This window comes from Epinephelus fuscoguttatus, linkage group LG20 (assembly GCF_011397635.1).
Source record: "Epinephelus fuscoguttatus linkage group LG20, E.fuscoguttatus.final_Chr_v1".
NCBI lineage: Eukaryota > Metazoa > Chordata > Actinopteri > Perciformes > Serranidae > Epinephelus > Epinephelus fuscoguttatus.
The window spans coordinates 34,314,694-34,333,469 of NC_064771.1; the positions used below are offsets into that span (position 1 = coordinate 34,314,694).

The window sequence follows — 18,776 nt, forward strand, 5'->3', positions numbered from 1 at the left end:
CACACACACACGGTGAGGTCCATGATGACACGTGAACACACACACACAGTGACACACACTCGGCCCTCAGAATGACACAGCTCTGATCGGAGGGAGGTGATCTCTGAAATTGCTCAGGTGAGTTTTTCTGTTTTTCACTATAAGAAATAAAGTTTTCATATTTTATCATTTTAAAGTCACAAACAGAGAGACAGAGAGAGCGTGTGAAGTGAGTGTCGTCTTCTTCGCTGGTGTCTGATGAACAGTAGCCATCAGAGAAGCTAACGTGGCTAACTGAGCAAACAGGCCGAGCAGCATTAACATGTGTTCGGATGGAGACAGAGGGCAGTGAGTGAAACTCTCGATACAAACAGTCTGCTGACATACTGAGACAAACATGGAATTAAATTACAGTTCCTAATTAAAGTATTGGTGATTACAAAGGCGGTTACATCTGAACATATTGTCAGTAAAATATGTAGAATAAAAATTCATTCTGTTGCTTTCTTTTGGCCTATTTCTGGACATGTTTCAGCTTTATTGCCCAGCTCAAGAGGTAATCAAATGTAATCAGTTACATCACTTTGATGAAGTAGGCTAAATAAAATAGTTACGAATGTAATAAACTATTACATTTCAAAAGTAACATTCCAAACACTGAATAGAAACATCTTATATATAATATTAACACTGGTGGAAGAAGTATTCACATACTTTATTGTCGTACCGCCACCTTATGAAAATACTCCATTACATGTTTTCAGAACGTTAGCTTACTGTGGTAAATAAACTACTAACAGAAAGAGCAAAAAAAAGTTTTCATTTTTTTTTTTAAATATTTACATGTTTTCTGAGTTTTGTTTTTTTTAAATGAAACTATAAAAAAGAATGAAGGTTGTTTAATCACTTATTTACCTCAATAACATTTTTAAAAATAAATATATAATCATGAATACATGTTTTTTTTAATATTTTTTATATATTGTTAAATGTGTTTATATAAATATAAAAATATTATTATAGATGATATAAATCTAATATATATATATATATATATATAGATATTTACCACATTAAAAGAGTACTCAGGGAGCATTAAGAGAAGTACACATTGTTAAACTTCAGTTAGTAGCCCAGGCTATTATTTGATCAGGTCACTAAAGTTAGTGCGTCTTTATGAAACAGGCCTTTAATTCCTTTTTTTTCCTGCTCAGCAAAGATGGAAAACTTGATCAAATTGTTTATTTAAACCAGTATGAATATTACTTATGACGACTTGAATAACATATCACCTACAAATCATTCATTTAATGTAGTTCTGACAGACAGGACATCAGAGAGAGTTATGACACTCTTTACAGCACTCAAGGATTACCACACCAGATTTACCGACCCAACACAACTGTATCCTGTTAAAACAATATTCACAACTTGGATTAATTTTTATGAAAAACACTTTTCATTCTTCTCATCAGTGGATTCTTACGGACTAAAGGAATATGAATTCACAGGGTGATCGAGGAACAGACACATATTCAGACTTGATGACGTTTCAGAGGAAGAGAGTCACCATTATTTTCCTGTCTTGCCGGTAAATCTTAATCTTATTCTCTGGTGCTCACGGTTTCAGTAAAATGAACTGAGCGACTCAGTTGTGGAGAATCTAACTGAGCTAACGATGTGCAGCAAAAGTGACAAAAGTTTAAACTTTTCTATCTGTATGTGCAATTGAAGGCCTTGTTTACATGGATACAAATAAAAACAGATTTTTATTCCCGTATAAAAAAATTTCCGGGTTTACACAATCAGTTGCGAAAACGATATCCTTGTTTACATGAAAATGCAAAAACGGCAGCTTTTTGCTGCAATTAGCCAGGCCAGTAGGTGGCGATACGCCATATGTCAAACACCATAGAAGAACGTTCTGCCCCTGCACAGTGATTTGTTTTCCTCTTGGTGCTAGTGATAAAAACAATGATAAACTGTAGCATAGTTAGCTGTTATACACTTACTAATATTGGGCACAGCAGACGCCTTTGTGCGCCGATGTAGCGGTGATGTTGATGCAGCAGTGCTAAGTTCATTTGTAAGCTCGTAAGTAGTCCCAAAAGTGCTAACAAAACATAAACAACCTGGCATATATCTGCCATTGTTGTTGTGGTTCCCGGGCGCCTAATGGGCATGCACGAACTGGGTTGCAACGTCATCGTTTTCCAAAATCTCCATCTATCCTGCTTACGTGTCTCCACAGAAATGGATATTTTTAAAAATGTTCACCTTGGAAGCCGTTTTTTGAAAATCTCTGTTTTTGTCGATAAAAACGCCGCTTACATGTAAATGATAGGTGCTAACACAGAGGTAAATACCCGTTTTCATAAATATATGGAACTGTATAAACAGGCCCTAAACAGCTAGCTAATGTTAAGCTAACATTATAAGACTCAAATATGTTTTGTGGCACCAGACAGATTTTTATTTATCTATTTATGTTTTGGTCAAACATGCACTTTTGACAGTAAGGACGGGCCAGGACAGTGGGGTTTGTCTGATTAAAATAAAGGTTTATTTAATGTGTTTAATGTGTCGTTGTCGGCCCTTGAAGAGATAAAAATAAATCAGCAACTGAACTTTAGTGCTTCAGTTAGTGTACAGCAGGGCTAATAATGCCAGCTAATGTTAGCGAGCTGGGTCGCTATTAATTAATTTGTGCAGCACTGGCATGATGCATACATAAAATTCACAAGTTATTACGTGACTGACGGTAAAACAAACTTCAACACGACAAAGGTTAAACAGAAAATTTCTGACATCAGTAGGACAGGTTGCATCGAGCTGCTCTCTCTCCTCTTGTCTGTCAGCTAGTGTCACGTTTATGGCTGTCAAAATAACATGTTAATTTCAAATAATCACAGAAAAAAATAACGGTTTAAACAAATTAACGCTGATTAATCACATTCAGTGGCGCCCATTGACCCGGTGTGTCATTGCATGATGGAGGCAGACGTGACGACGCTGCTCGGCCCCGTGAACAGAACATTTACATTTAAAAAACGCCCAGATGGAAGTGTTGATAGGAGCACTGTTCTCTGCAGGTTCTGCAGGAAGGAATTTTCGTACCATCAGAGAACTTCTGTCTGAAACATCACCTCAACACAAAGCATTTAGCAGCGAACCATGAGGTCTGAGCTAGCACAGCCTCTGATGCTAACACTAGCAGCCAGCCTCGTGAAGCCACACTGGACCAGGTGTTCAGACTGAGTCAGTCTACCTGTGACCGACTCACTAACTCCCTTACAGAATGGACTGGACAACTGAGTACAACATCCGGCAGATTCACTACAACACATACTACTACATACTACTGAGCCAAAGTCTTTGCCTTCAGGATAATGAAACCTCTTAAAACCCACGAGGTCGCCACCAGTGAGCTCATGTCGTTCTCAACGGCTGAGCATCGCACACCAAAATATAACGTTAAATGAACGTTATTATCAGTGTGGACGAGCTGGTCATTGTTAACTATGTTAGATTCTCCACAATTCAATTATTCAGTGAATTTTCTGAGAAAAAATAAAAGTGTCTCTTTGCTTTTCTGGGTGTTTTTCACTCAGGACAGCCCCCAGAGTTCAGAGTGCCGTTATAGTCTCTGTCATGTATCTCGTTATCAAACTCATGGCTCATGACAGTCATGATGTAATGTGACGCATTTTGCTTAATATTTAGAGTACAAAAACAACACTGACATATTTAGAAAGCTAAAAAAAATCCCATCTTTCAAGCTGTGAATGAAACTCAAAATTTGTGTCAGGGTCAGTGTGACCAAAAGAAAAAACAAAAGATAGCGTAACTCACGTATGTCCAAACATATACAGCGTTGCGCTCGCAGACTTGCAAATCAAAGACTGGACTCGTGGCCTTGGTGAAGGTCTGTGCTCTCTACACTGTAAACCCCTGTTCACTCAGTCAACTTAAAATTTTTTGGAAAACTTTACGTTCAATACAATACAGAAACATAAAAGTTTTGAGTTCAGACACAAAATAAATGTGTCACATGACCCATGTCTGACAGGAAGTTTAATGTCAGTTTGTTTGAGCATTTAATTCTACGTCTTATGAACATAATTACTGAGTACATATTTTGCAACCAGCTATAAGAAGATACTGTGGCAAGCTGAGGTTTCTTGATTTCAAGAATAAGGCAAAGAGATGAATTCTGAACCAGGAAGTGCTCTGTACCTCACCTCAGCACAAGTTAATGTCAGACACGTCACTAACTGTGTATACGACTGAACTAGCGGTGCAAAATGTCTTTCACCACAACGTTAAATGAAAACCATTGTGAAATACAGACACATGAGTGATTTAGAACACATTTAAACACAGTTTTGTTAAACATACTGTCTCATGACATGCAGGGAAACTGTTGTTTATTGAGCTTAAACTAATTAGGTGAAATCAGCTTTATGAATTTTAACTAAAAACTAAAAAAATGTTGACTTAATAGAAGAAATATGTCGAGCTCACAGTGATGAGTTTTTGTGTTGAGTGAAGATAAAGTTTTTGTGTTATTTTGACACTCTGGGGCATCTGTGTGGACTTTACATTAAAATGTTGTGTCATGGATGGGTTGGAGTTCACGGTGTAAATGCCTTCTGTTTTTCTCATGTTTTGGCACAACTGAGCTTCCATAGTTTCCTGTGTCTCTGTTCCATGGTCACATTAAATAAATCAATAACTGCACGAGTCACTATGAACTCAAAGTGAGTATTTTTTTTCTATTTTTGGGAGAAAAATGTATTGTTTAATGAATAGTGGATGTGTGTGAGTGAGTGTGTGTGTGTGTGTGTGTGTGTGTGTGTTACACACCCCTCTATCAGCAGTATTGATTGGTGCAGCAGAGTCTCAGGTCACCCGAACCTGTTCACCTGTAAACTGTCTCTCCTTCATCAGCAGCCAAGCTCTGACATCAGCTTTAATGTTTTAATTTAAACACTTCAATCACTTTTTCTAACCTGTTAAACTGCTGGCAGGAATTCTGTTTTTTTTTATAGCTGCACAAAATATTCTACAATTCTGCTGAATCATTTTTCATGGTGGAAAGTTACATCTACTCGAGTACAATTGTGACACTTATACTTCATTGTAGTAATCCCTGCTACTTCGTACTGCTACACCACTACAGCCTCTTTTACATAACAAAGAACACTGTTATGATGCAGTGTGAGCCACTGATTTACCCAGTAGTATATAAAGTATCTAAAACTGGCTCCACATTTGCTCTCATGTGCATTAAATAGTGATAAAAACTAAATAATGTAATATTTAATAATGACAGAGCCGTTCTGCACAATTAGTAATTTTACTTTATGTATATTCAGCTTTTAAGACTTGTGTGTTTTACTGTGTTACTGAGAGGGGGTGTGTTTGCTTTGTTATAATCATCACCATCATCATCATCATTTTATGACCTTTGACCCCTCTCTCTGTCTGTGTTTTCTTTTGTGTCTCGCCTGTCCCTCCCTCTCTGATGTGAAGAGCTCCTCTTTCATTTTCACTGTCGAGTTTCTCTTTGAAATTAAACAGAAAGAAAGTGTGTGTGTGTGTGTGTGTGTGTGTGTGTGTGTGTGTGTTTGTGTGATTCCCCATGCTAATGTATGCAGTGAAGATGCAGCAGCAGCCTGTTTATCATTATACTGATTATATCAACCTCTCTTTAAGGTTCAAAGGGTTAGCTTTAAGTAGCCACTTAGCTGTTTGCTCTAGTGAGTATTTGTGGCAGCAGGACAGTGTGTGTGTGTTGATGGTGATGAAGGGACATGTCACAGTGACACAGTGTGTCTCACTGATGTGTCTCAACATGAGATTTGTTTCAGATCTCTGATATTCTCCAAACTGCTGATCAGCTGTTTCCCTGCTCAGGAATAAAACCACATGATATGAAACATATTAAATTAGGACAAATCTTCAATAACTAACCCACCTTCTGGGCTTCATATAAAGTTTATAGACACCTTTAAAGACACCTTCACTGATAATTACCCATGCAGTGAGGACAGTTTTACAAAGTGGGGACATTTTCATAAATTGAGCTTTTTAAGAACAATTAACAAAGGGAGGACAATTTTAAAACTAACAAAAAAATTGTAAAACGAGGATCTTTTTAAAGTGAGGATCTTTTAAGAAAATGGGGATGTTTGTTGGACATTGAGGATGTATTTACAAATTGACAATATTTATACAAAGTGAAGACATTTTCTAAAAAGGACATTTTTAGAAACTGAGGATTTATTTATTTATTTATTTTACAAATTTAGGAGATTTTCTGGAAAATTGTGAGGACACATTTCCAAAGATGGGAACATTTTGTAAAGTGATGACACTTGTAGAAACTGAGGACAATTTTTTGTAAGTAAGGACAATTTTACAAAGTGGAGACATTTTGACAAATTGAGGATGTTTTCAAAAACAATTTACAAAGACAGGACAAATTTAAAACTATGGGAAAAATGTAAAATTGTTTACAAAGTTTACATCAAAGTTATGGCATTTTAAGAAATTGAGGACATTTGTTGGAAATTGAAAACATTTTTACAAATTGATGACATTTTTAGAGACAATTTACAAAGTAATGGCAATTTTTAATGTGAGGACATTTCTGTAACGTTATAACATTTTGAGAAATTGAGGACATTTTAACAAATTGAGGACATTTTTAGAACTGAGGACATTTTTACAAAATGGGGACTTCATAGAAGTGAGAACATTTTACAAATTGAGGACATTTTTAGAAGTGAGGACATTTTTACAAATTGAGGACATTTTTACATAGTGGGGATGTTTTTACAAAATGGGGACTTTATAGAAGTGAGAACATTTTACAAATTGAGGACATTTTTATAAAGTGAGGACACTGAGAAATTGAGGACATTTTTAGATGTGAGGACGTTTTATAAAGTGAGGACATTGAGAAATTGAGGACATTTTTACAAGCTGAGGACATTTTTATAAATTGAGGAAATTTTGAGAAATTGAGGTCATTTTAAAAATTGGGGACGTTTTTAGAAGTGAGGACATTTTTACAAATTGAGGACATTTTATAAAGGTGAAGACATTTTTACAAAGTGGGTGCACTGCTGTAAGGTGTGTTGTAAGTTAGGATATTTTTGGGAACGTGAGGACATGTGGTCCAGTCCTCACTTCAGAGCTGAATCTTGTTTTGAAGGTTTTATTAAGTCGGGTTAGCTCCATGAGACAGGAACTTTCGTGTCACTGAGGGTCTTGATGACACATATTTGAGAATACAGAAATGCATGTATGATTAGTAAATTCCCATAATTCCCTGATGAAGCCTTGTATGTTTCCACTCAGTCCGACAGTGAGACGGACAGTCAGGCTGCAGTCTGTCCACAGTCTCTGTCAATGATTACTGAACAGACCTTGATCTCTCTGCTGCTCACTTCAAAACACGACTCGTATCTGTTGTTCAGAGCAAGAAAACAGAGTTCAGCTCTGTGAGGGGACACAGCACAGTGTGGACACCACTCAGGGAAATGTTGTTTTTACTTTATCTTTATGTGACTGTGAAGAAAACTGAGATCAATCAAGAACAACCAGACACTCAATTATAACCATTTAAGACTGGAAGATGCCCAGTATAACCAGTCTGATCTGTTGGTCAATGAAGGGTTAAGGGCCTCACTCAAAGGCTGAACTGATGACCAATCAGAGGTCTGCCTCTCTGAACTTTAGGCCACCATCGCTATGTTATCAAGAGCCCAGAGATCATGTCAGGAAGATTTAGCAAAGTGAGGACATTTTTTAAAGTGGAGACATTATTGTAAAGTAGGGACGTCACTGACTACATTTACAGGCACAAAGTTTATTCCAGTGTGAATGCTGCCGTCATCCTCAGAGGTTTATTATCTGGAGATCAGGAATATGATCCAAACACTTTGGGACAATCTGTTACAGTTGGACATTTATTGTTCTGAACTGATGGATGTATAAATGTCTTCACTAGATGGAGGGTCAGCTGACTTCCTGTGCCCTCTGTATTCACACCACCTCTGTTTCTGTTTCACGCTGAATCAGAACGTAACTTTGCATAAAACTTTTCTGCATATCAGGGACCAAAGGACGAGAAACTCTGATTTACAACTTTGCAGTAAATTTAAATAACTTTTTGTTTGTTATGTCTTTTCCCAGTGAGCACCCCTAATTTCCCTGATTTACATATCGCTGTCAATCACACCCAATGGAATCCAATCAGAAAGCAAGCGGGGACGGACTGGCGGGGACACAGAAGGAGGCGGCGCTGCGGGCGCTCATGCAGCGCACAGGATACCAACTGCAGCAGGTAAAGAACTGATGGCAGTTCACATCTGGACAGACAGAGAGGAGTGTTTAACTACACACTGGTCCTCTGAAATATACCGCACCACATGACTTTAGAAACAGAACACCAAAACTGAAAGGGAAGATTTTAGGATATATTTAAAATAATTTTTTTCCGTGTATCTCATCTCATTTTTCATTACTTTTTTAGTTTTTGTTTCACCTGTCATGCCACTATATGTGATGGCCTCCGATTGGTTCCTGACACTATATAGGTGGGGCCATACCTGAGTTGTATGTTTTTAAAGCCCTGACGAAGACCTGCAGTGGTCGAAACGTGATGGCTCTTTAAACGATTTAGTCTCTACAATAAAGGCTCTTTAATACTTCCTTCCTCGTTTTTCTATATTTTCCGAGTGCCTGGATCGCCTTCCTGTCGATGATCCTGTTGTTTCCTGTTCTCCATGAGCATCCAACACAAGATGCCTCTGTCTTTTACAACAACATACTGCATGTTTGTGTGTTGCATATGTTACACGTTGAATACCCTTAAACCGAAGTATATTTTTGTTTGCAGGCGTTGTTTAGTTTCTGTTATACTGTCCTTGACTCTTGATTCTCAGATGGTAGAGGAAACTGACTTTAGTGTATATTTAAACAATCATTACTGTGTGTTTTTGTGCTATATTTATTTTAATTTTGAGGGTTTGTATTTCAGGAGAATGGCCAGCGGCGGTACGGCGGCCCACCACCCAGCTGGGACGGTCCGCCGCCAGAGAGAGGCAGCGAGATCTTTGTGGGGAAACTACCGAGAGATCTGTTTGAAGACGAACTGGTTCCACTGTGTGAGAAGGTGATGATTGTTTCTACAGTACAACATCTTGTTCCCACAAGTAATTGTGTTGGTCTTATGTGTTTTTGCATTTCGTACTTTCTGTCTCCAGTTCGGTAAGATCTATGAGGTGAGGATGATGATGGACTTTAACGGAAATAACAGAGGTTACGCCTTCGTCACCTTCAGTACAAAACAGGAGGCCAAAGCAGCCATGAAGCAGCTCAACAACTACGAGATCAGGTCAGGGTTGGTTTCTTTTTAAACAACAACAACAACACTGGATACAACAAACACTCAAGGCTTGTTTGCATTTTCACACTACATTAAGTCTAGTAGCCAGCTGATAGAATTACAGCCACCCAGAACAATCCCATAACCACATAGCAACAACCCCTCCAAACACCTGAGTGTTCTGACATATGCTAGAAAAGACCTCGTTCTTACGACCTGTTGTCTGACCACACGCTCCCCCTCCATCCTGCAGAAATGGCCGCCTCCTCGGAGTTTGTGCCAGCGTTGATAACTGCCGTCTGTTTGTGGGCGGGATTCCAAAAACTAAGAAGCGTGAGGAGATCCTGTCTGAGATGAAGAAGGTCACTGATGGGGTTGTGGATGTCATTGTGTACCCGAGCGCCGCCGACAAATCCAAGAACCGAGGTTTTGCCTTTGTGGAATATGAGAGCCACCGAGCGGCCGCCATGGCCCGTCGCAAACTGCTGCCAGGTAGAAATCAAACACTGAATATTCAACTTTATGTTTTGCGGGTCAAATTTTGTTAATTTAACAACACAGCTGGGTGCAGGGCCTGTTTGGAAAAACTCTCGTTGTTGGTGCATTCAAAGATAACCTGACAACTGATACTCAGTGCAAAGCTTTTTAGCAGATGATAGGTTTAATTGTTAGAAACCAAATCCAGAACACAAACAATAACGTCACATGGCTGCAAAATTGAGAATTTCTTGTATTGAAACAGATTGAGAGTCTCTCTCTGTGAGGCTCTACCACACACAGCAATGCTTTGAGCTAAATGCTAATAACAGGTATGGAACACAGACAACTCCTGAACAAGCTAAGGCATACTGGTTTATGTTTTAAGGCTGTACATTGGTTCCAAAATTATTTTACAGATCGTACTCAGTGTGTTTATGCAGAACGCCATGAATTGGAATTTATTGAGATAACCAAAGGTGTCCCCCAGGGCTCCATCTCGGAGTCTGTTTTGTTTTTTTATGTTTAGAAATGATTTGGGTAAAGACATTCAAACCAAAATACATTTATATGCAGATGAAACCATCATTTACACAAAAGCATCCTCCATAATGCATTCAATGCAAGAGCTTCAGACTAAATTTCAGTCATTACAAACTGCTCTGCTGACTTTAAACTTGATTTTAAATGCTCAGAAAACAAAGTTCACGATCTTCTCAAATACTCGCTCACAGTTGCTTGATGACTTTTTCACTTCTGACCGTAAATCCATTGAAAGTGTTTCCTCATACAAGTACCTGGGTATATGGAGAGATGACAAGCTTTCATTTAATGTACATATTGCTGCTCTTGTTTGGAAGCTTAAAGTGAAGATTGGCTTTTATTTTAGAAATAAATCTTGTCCAAGATTAATTATGGTGACATATTGTATATGCATGCAACCTCCTCCATTTTACTATGCCTTGATTCAGTATACCATGCCTCTCTATATTTCATTACAAATACAAAGTCTCTGACTCATAACTGTATTCTTTATGATTTGGTGGGTTGGACATCATTGACCATTCGCAGGCAACAGCACTGGTATATTTTTATCTGTAAAGCAATATTGGACAAACTTCCAGCCGACCTTTGCACCTTTCTGTGAGTCAGCTTGGGTAGTTTCCAGCTACGCTCCTACCAGCTACACTCCTCCAAGTGGTTTAAATGAACCCTGGGTTTTAACAGTTCTGGGGAAAACTGCAATTTCCTACGCTGCACCATGGACATGGAACAATCTTCAAAAAGAGCTACTTTAGAAACACTGATGTCCACTGATGAATTTAAGGGCAATTTAAAGAATGCGGTGATAGAGACGTGCTTGTTTTGTGTTTGCTTGGGACTTCCTGATTAAATAAAGGTTAAATAAATAAATAAATAATGCTAACATACTCACAATGACAGTGCTAGAATACAACTTTTAGCAGGTATAATGTTCACTGTGTTAGCACGCTAAGATTAGCTAATTACCAGTGAAAGCAAAGTACAGCTGAAGCTGATGGAAATGCAGTTTAGACGCTCGAAGCAAATGTTGGCATTGTACATATCTGCACACCATGAATACGTTACATTTGTATGTTTCATACGTATCATATCAGTGTTTCTAAAGAGCTGACTTTGTCATCTGGAAGCTGACAGTATGGTGGGTGGCGTGATACCTAGACAAGACACCTTCCCAGCTCCAGACCACTGCAGACTGCTGTATGAGACCAACAAACAGCCAAACCAGTTGTTTTTTTACTGGCTCAATGTTGTATTTCCAGCGTTTTTTAAGCAACCAAGCATGGGTGTTTTTTGTTTTCCCAGTGGGGATAATAATGCCACAAAAAGTTGTCCTGTTTTATTAAGACATCACTGCTTTTCCGGCGGGGGTTGTGCCACCCAAGTCCAGTTTTTAAGACAAAACATGATTTTTTTCCTCACCATAACGAAGTGGGTTTTGTGTCTAAACGTTTTAACATATCCGCTAAATAATAACATACTAAGGAAATGTATCCCTGGTTTGCAGAAATGTACAATGCCGACATTTTTTTCTGGTGATTGGTTTGGGGAATGTTATTAGTTCTCCAGGTAACTGGTCATGAACCAAAGTGTAAGACCATTAAAATGTTGACCTGATGGTGGCACTAGAAGAAAAGTCAGAGGATTTGAATTCATCCTGAGGAGAACATGAATGATGAACCACATCCAACAGTTGTTGACATATCTCAGGCTGGACTTAATGTGATAACAAAAAGATTTCAAATAAATCTCAAATATTGGACCATCTTTAAATGTGTCAACAGGAAGAGTTTTTAAAACTTCCAATTCTCAACTACATCCTTGTATACCCTTCTGCAACAACTTTCAAGTTTCTATGATTATTGCAGTAAACTCTATTTCCTGTGGTGCTTTAAACACATACAGCTGTAATGATTTTGCTGAGAAGTCATTTTAAAGCTGCAAAAGTACCAACATTACTTCAATAAGTGTCAAACACCTCGTAAAAGTAAACACAACACAATAAAAAATGTCAAAGTCTGACTGAGTGTGTTATCACCATCCAATCACAGCCTGTGTCACTGGGTCAGTGTCCAATGGGAGGAGAGTTCTGATGGGTGGGATGAAGAGATAAACCCTTTCTGATGGGAGTGATCACAGCTATCAGAAATAAACCTGTTTAAACCTCTGTGATTCCTGCTGGTTCCAGTGTGATTGTTGCCTGAAGCGCTCAACAGTCATTGTGTGTTTTGACTTTGTGGGTTAGGAAACATTTTATGGACAAATAAGTTGTTAAAGTGTCTGATAAAGAAGAACTGCCTCTCCTCAAAGCTTAAGCGATAAGATAGAGAAACAGTTTTATGGGTTCTGTACTGGAAGGTGATTTGTGTAACACTAAGGGTGGGAAATATATGGATATTATATTGATATCATGATGTGAGAGTAGATACTGGCCTAGATTTTGGAAATCATAATATGTTGTCTTTTCCTGGTTTATCTAACAATCAATCATCATTATATATAGTTAGTTAGTAGATTAATAGAGTTAGTGAACTAATGTTTTATCAGAGTGAGCTGTGGCTAATTTGTGTGTAATAGCTTCCTGTTTATTTTTATTTCAAGTGTAACTTGAAGGCAACATCAAGTAAAGACAATTCAAGACATTAAAATGAAACCTACCTGTCATCTCTCTCAGGCCGTATCCAGCTATGGGGTCACGCCATCGCGGTGGACTGGGCGGAGCCTGAGGTGGAGGTGGACGAAGATACCATGGCAACCGTCAAAATATTGTATGTCAGGAACCTGATGCTGCAGACCACAGAGGAGACCATTGAGAAGGAATTTAACAGCCTCAGACCAGGTATTAAAACACAACACAAGCCAGCAGTCAACTCTCAACGGTCAGATGTCGGAGTGTCCTTGAATGCAACAGGAATGATACCATAGATAATGCTAATTTGTATTAAAGAGATCTGATGAAACTCAGTGTACAATTTTAGAATTAGTGTATCAAACTATGGTTCAGAGTGTTTTAACTTTTTATCTCGCTGCCTGGTATGGTCACCTTAACTTTAACAGGAAGGGTGAGGAGTATCTTGGCAGATAGCTCCCGTCCTCTCTTTAGCCAGTTTGAGCGCTTGAGCTCTGGGAGGCGCTACAGAGTCCCTCTGGCAACCAAAAATGTTTTTAAGAAGTCCTTCGTCCCAAGTTCAATCAATATCCTTAACTTGATAACATGACAGTTTTAAACCACAGACAGACAATGAGCTGATCTAATGTGTTTAAGTGTTTTGTAATGACTTTGTGTGTTCGTTTAACTGACTGTTTGTCTGCTTTTCACTGTGCTGACTTCTGTGTTCGGTGAGCTGAGGACAAATTTCCACCCATGATGGTCAATAAAGATCTAATCTATTCTATGACTTTGGGATGTAAAGTAAAGAAACCTAAAGGTATTGAGAGAGTTATATGTGATAGTAAATTTGGGGGCTTCAAACACATTTAACACAACATGTGGTGTACCACAGGGATCCATTTTAGGACCCTTATTATTTCTATTGTTCATCAGTTTGTAAATCTTTTTATGGGAAATTATGGGATTTGCTAGATGGTTTCAACTCAATAAACTTTCACAACATCAGCAGGATGTGGCAGAATGGTTTTATAGGTGTTACGCTGATTTGTCTGTGGATGGAATATGAATTATTTTATTTTAATTATTAGATTAATTCTTGTTTCTTTTTAGGCATTTAAGATAATGAGGATTTAAACTGGATAACATGTGAATCTTGTTTGTAACAAAACTGAAAAGTTTTTGTGGATGATTAGCTCTGTATTCTTTATGGTAATATTGTTTTGGCTAATACACACTACATCCATTTCCATAAAATACATGTACTGCAGGAAGCAAAAAGATTTGCAAGACTCTCAGCAGACATTTGTTCTGTCTAGAAATCTTCACACTCTCAAGTGTTATATGTGAATATGAGGTATGTGTTTATATATAAATATTTGTTTGTGACACTATCTCTCCATCATCTTTTAGCATCTTCTTCAAATTAAAATCTCAAATGTATTCGGTTGACCATCTTCATCTTCTTTACATGAGCAGTATTCCTTCAGATATCCTGAGATATATAAATATTATTAAGAGCCCACTGTGCTTTGAACATTTTTTTAAGTAACTTGTAATCCTATTAAATACATATCCAATTATTTATTTTCTTCACTTTTATACATGTATTTTTTTATCAGCTCATTTGTTGAACTCTTCTGTTTCTTATCATTTATTTTGTATCATGTATTTATTAGTTGATATGTTTGATAACAAAGTGTTTTATCTGGTTTTATGCCAACCCCCTCAGCCAGAAAAAAGTGTTTGCAATTTACATTTCTGAAAACCACGGATATGTGACATTGGTATGTTATTATGTCACAGACGTGTTGAAACTTTACGCTTCTTTACATTTCAGCAACACTGTGGTTAACATGTGGTTAGGTTTAGGCACAAAAACCACTTGGTTATGTTTCACAAAATATCATATTTTTGCTTTAAAAAAAAAAAAGACAAAATCAGTTCATATACTACAGCACTTTAGAAATGTTGACATGATTGGTATGAAAGTTACACATATAACTTACCTGGGCTGATTATACTGTTAGATATTTATGAAGAAAAAAAAACTGAGCAAAAATAGGCAAAAAAGTAGATATTAACAGAATGATTCTTGGTTGCTACAGAAGAATGGATAAAAATTAAAATTTGATTTTAAAAAAAGAAACAAATGTTACAGGTGCAGTGGAGCGAGTGAAGAAGATCAGAGACTACGCTTTTGTCCATTTCAGTCAGAGAGAAGACGCCATCAACGCCATGAAAGCCCTCAACGGAAAGGTCAGAGGTCACATGCTGCAGAGATTTTACTTGCAGTGGAGTATTTTCACAGTATTAGTACTTAATATTATAATCGAAATACTTCCTCCACCACTGATGACATGTACAAAACACATTTTTAAAGAGTCTTTATGTCCTCGTCCCTCCAGGTGGTGGACGGCTCTCCTATCGAAGTGACTCTGGCCAAGCCGGTGGACAAGGACAGTTACGTCCGTTACACCAGAGGGACCGGAGGACGGGGAGGATCTCTGCTGCAGACCGACTACGCTGCCTACACTCTTGGACAGGTACGACCCTGAAAACAAAATATCAAAGTATCACCGCAGCATTTGTTCAGGTGGAGGAAACATCAACTGACATTTAAAGGAATCATTTAGAGTTGTCCTGGAACAGCACATCCTCACTATGACCTCATCACATGTCCACGTTTGGTCATAGACTTTCCACGTCCTCATATGACGTCCAAGGTACCCTGGGTGTGTTGGTTGTTGACATTCTGGGACGCCGTGTCAAATTCAGACTGCTACATGCATTGTCTATTTTCAAAATACACTTCCGTTTTCATAGGAAATGTACAGTTTGCATACAGTCTCTTTCAAAATAAAAGCACTACGTCGGTACAACACCAAGAATTGACTTTTTTTTTTCCTCCAACAACAAAAACACATGATTAGGGTTAGGAAACAAGATCAGGGTTTGGCTTTACAATCTTACTGGACGTGAACAAAGGCGGTGTTTGTTGGACCCATCCCCCACCACTCCAGCTGGCCCCAGTCAGACTTTTGCTGCCTTAACTTTCGTCTTTGTCACACCACCTTTCCCCCTGACCGGCTGCGTATCATGCCGACATTAAAGGATGCCTTTTTCGTTGGTTTCTGATGCTGCAAGTCACTGATCAAGTGCCAGATTTCAATGACTTCGGAGTGAGACCTGGCTCCCTGTAACCATAATGTTTGATGATCAAAGTGACGAACAGGAAGGTGACGGTTCTTTACTGTGTGAATGTTTTAAGATGAAAGTTTTATGGTGCACAGGCTCTGATCTGACTGATACTTTTGATGTATTGTTCCTCTTTTATCAGTTGAACTTGTTCTCTGTGTTTATTAGGTTGTAATGCAGCTTTTATTTGTTGTTAATTTTAACTTTAATTACATATTTAAAATGTTATTGTTGAATCAGCTGAGCTGCTGCAGCCTGAAGGTGTAACGTCCACAATGACACATCAGTTTACAGTTGTTATGATGTTTAGTTGGATGAAGAGATGATGTCACTGTGGTAAACAGCTCCATCTAGTGGACAATACAAATTACTAGACTATTAAGAGGCACAGGATAGTAACTGAAGCTCAGAAGAGCCCACAAAAACTATTCATTTATTCATTAATTTAAGGGATAAAACCTCAAAAAGAAACAAACACTAACAACAAAACACATAAATGAGAACTCAAAAGGCAAACAAGCTCAAACCTGTTGAACTTCTGAGGCATATTTCTGGGTTTGTTCCATTTCCTGTTTTATCCACGGACTTCCAGTTGAAGTCCTGATTGGTTCAATGTTTGGAACAAATGTCTGAACCACATTTCATCACAATCCATGCAATACTCATTGAAATATTTCACTCACAACTACAAATGTAAAGTTCATGGTAGCACTACAGACAAAGTCAGAGGATCACCAGAGACGGCAGGACTCGATCCATCAAGTAAATGTTGAGATATTGCAGTGAATAATTAAAAACTTTGACCTAATGATACCACTAGATGTCAACATTTATCTGACTCATGCTCCAAATTATTAATATTTACCTCTTAGAAATGATTCATATGAAAGATTTTTTTTTAAATAATTATAAAAGGTTTCTTACCTCCTCTTATTCCTCGTCTTCCTCCTCCAGGTGTATGACCCCTCAGCGGCGTACCTCGGCCCACCCGTGTTTTATGCCCCCCAGGCCTACACTGCTATACCAGGCCAGTTCCGCTTCCCGGCGGCTAAAGCTCACGTTGGAGGTCGAGGTCTGATCAGGACACCGTCTGTGAGAGGTGAGGATGGACGCACTTTGCTTATATCCCAATCTTAAACAGTAGAAACTGATTGTGAACTGTATCCAGTGGCTGTGTGTTAATATTAATGTTACGAGGTGAGCTCACATTCGCAAACAGAGTAGAAGTAATGCTTCAGTGGTTTCAGAACAGCACCCAAAATCACCCACGTTTAAAAAGCCAGTGAGGCAACGTGTGTCACAACTTAATCTCCAGAATACATGTGGGCATTGTACGTTTATGCAAACCACAGATACAAGATGTTTGTAGTGGATATGTCAAAAACTTTACATGTCAACAATACTGTGGTTAATGCGTGGTTAGGTTTGGACCCAAGAGACACTTGGTTATTGTTAGGAAAATATCATGTTTTGGCTTTAAAGGGATAGTGCACCCAAAAATGAAAATGCAGCCATTATCTACTCACCCATATGCAGAGGGAGGCCCAGGTGAAGTTTTAGAGTCCTCACATCACTTGCAGAGATCCAAGGGGAGAGGAGGTAGCAACACGACTCCACCTAATGGAGGCTGACGGCGCCCCAGATTCAAACGTCCAAAAACACATAATTGAAACCACAAAATATCTCCATATTGCTCGTCCGTAGTGATCCAAGTGTCCTGAAGCCCCGACATTAAAAGTTGTTTGGAAAAACCTCATTTGAACTCTGTTTTTAGCTCATTGTAGCCTGTAGCTCTGACTGCCTCTCTGGGCACTGCGCTCACGTGTGTGCGCTTGCGCGAGACCGTGAGACATGGGCACCGCGTACATGTGTGTTTACATGCTTTCGCTGGTCTGGCGCTTGCGCTCAAGTGACCGCGGTACACAGAGAGGCAGTCAGAGCTACAGGCTACAATGAGGCTAAAAACAGAGTTCAAATGAGGTTTTTCCAAACAACTTTTTATGTCGGGGCTTCAGGACACTTGGATCACTACGGACGAGCAGTATGGAGATATTTTGTGGTTTCAATGATGTGTTTTTGGACGTTTGAATCTGGGGCGCCGTCAGCCTCCATTAGGTGGAGTTGTGTTGCTACCTCCTCTCCTCTTGGATCTTTGCAAGGGATGTGAGGACTCTAAAACTTCACCTGAGCCTCCCTCGGCATATGGGTGAGTAGATAATGGCTGAATTTTCATTTTTGGGTGCACTATCCCTTTAAATGCTCAGTTTTGAGGGGCACAGTCCTGACAGGAAATGCAGCAATGCCTGGGTAAAAAAGAAATGCTTTTAATGTCACTATGGCCGCTGGTAAAACACTAACAGGTCACCAAAAACACCCACGTCTGGGGGCTAAAAAGCTGCTAGAAAACATCCATGTCTGGGGACTGAAGAATCCATTAGAAAAACAGCAATGACTTGTTAAAAATCAATCCATTTTGTTGTTTGACACCAGGGAGAGATGGCTGCCAAGCTGCAGTCCACTGTTCAAGACCAACAAAGCCAGCTCATATACCGCATCATTTTAGAAACGCTGATA

General features: G+C 38.7%; 1 protein-coding gene across 3 annotated transcripts in view; it reads left to right on the forward strand.

Moving 5' to 3' along the window:
- Window positions 1-18,776, forward strand: part of a1cf (apobec1 complementation factor) — a 34,045-nt gene continuing 15,269 nt past the window's right edge. For all 3 annotated transcript variants that reach the window (XM_049564523.1, XM_049564524.1, XM_049564525.1), the window contains exons 1-9: window positions 1-117; window positions 8,185-8,335; window positions 9,032-9,166; window positions 9,258-9,388; window positions 9,633-9,871; window positions 13,071-13,235; window positions 15,166-15,263; window positions 15,413-15,550; window positions 17,157-17,301. In XM_049564523.1, coding sequence (XP_049420480.1) covers window positions 8,234-8,335; window positions 9,032-9,166; window positions 9,258-9,388; window positions 9,633-9,871; window positions 13,071-13,235; window positions 15,166-15,263; window positions 15,413-15,550; window positions 17,157-17,301 — 1,153 coding nt within the window. In that variant the 5' untranslated portion in view covers window positions 1-117; window positions 8,185-8,233. The remainder of the gene's footprint in view (window positions 118-8,184; window positions 8,336-9,031; window positions 9,167-9,257; window positions 9,389-9,632; window positions 9,872-13,070; window positions 13,236-15,165; window positions 15,264-15,412; window positions 15,551-17,156; window positions 17,302-18,776) is intronic.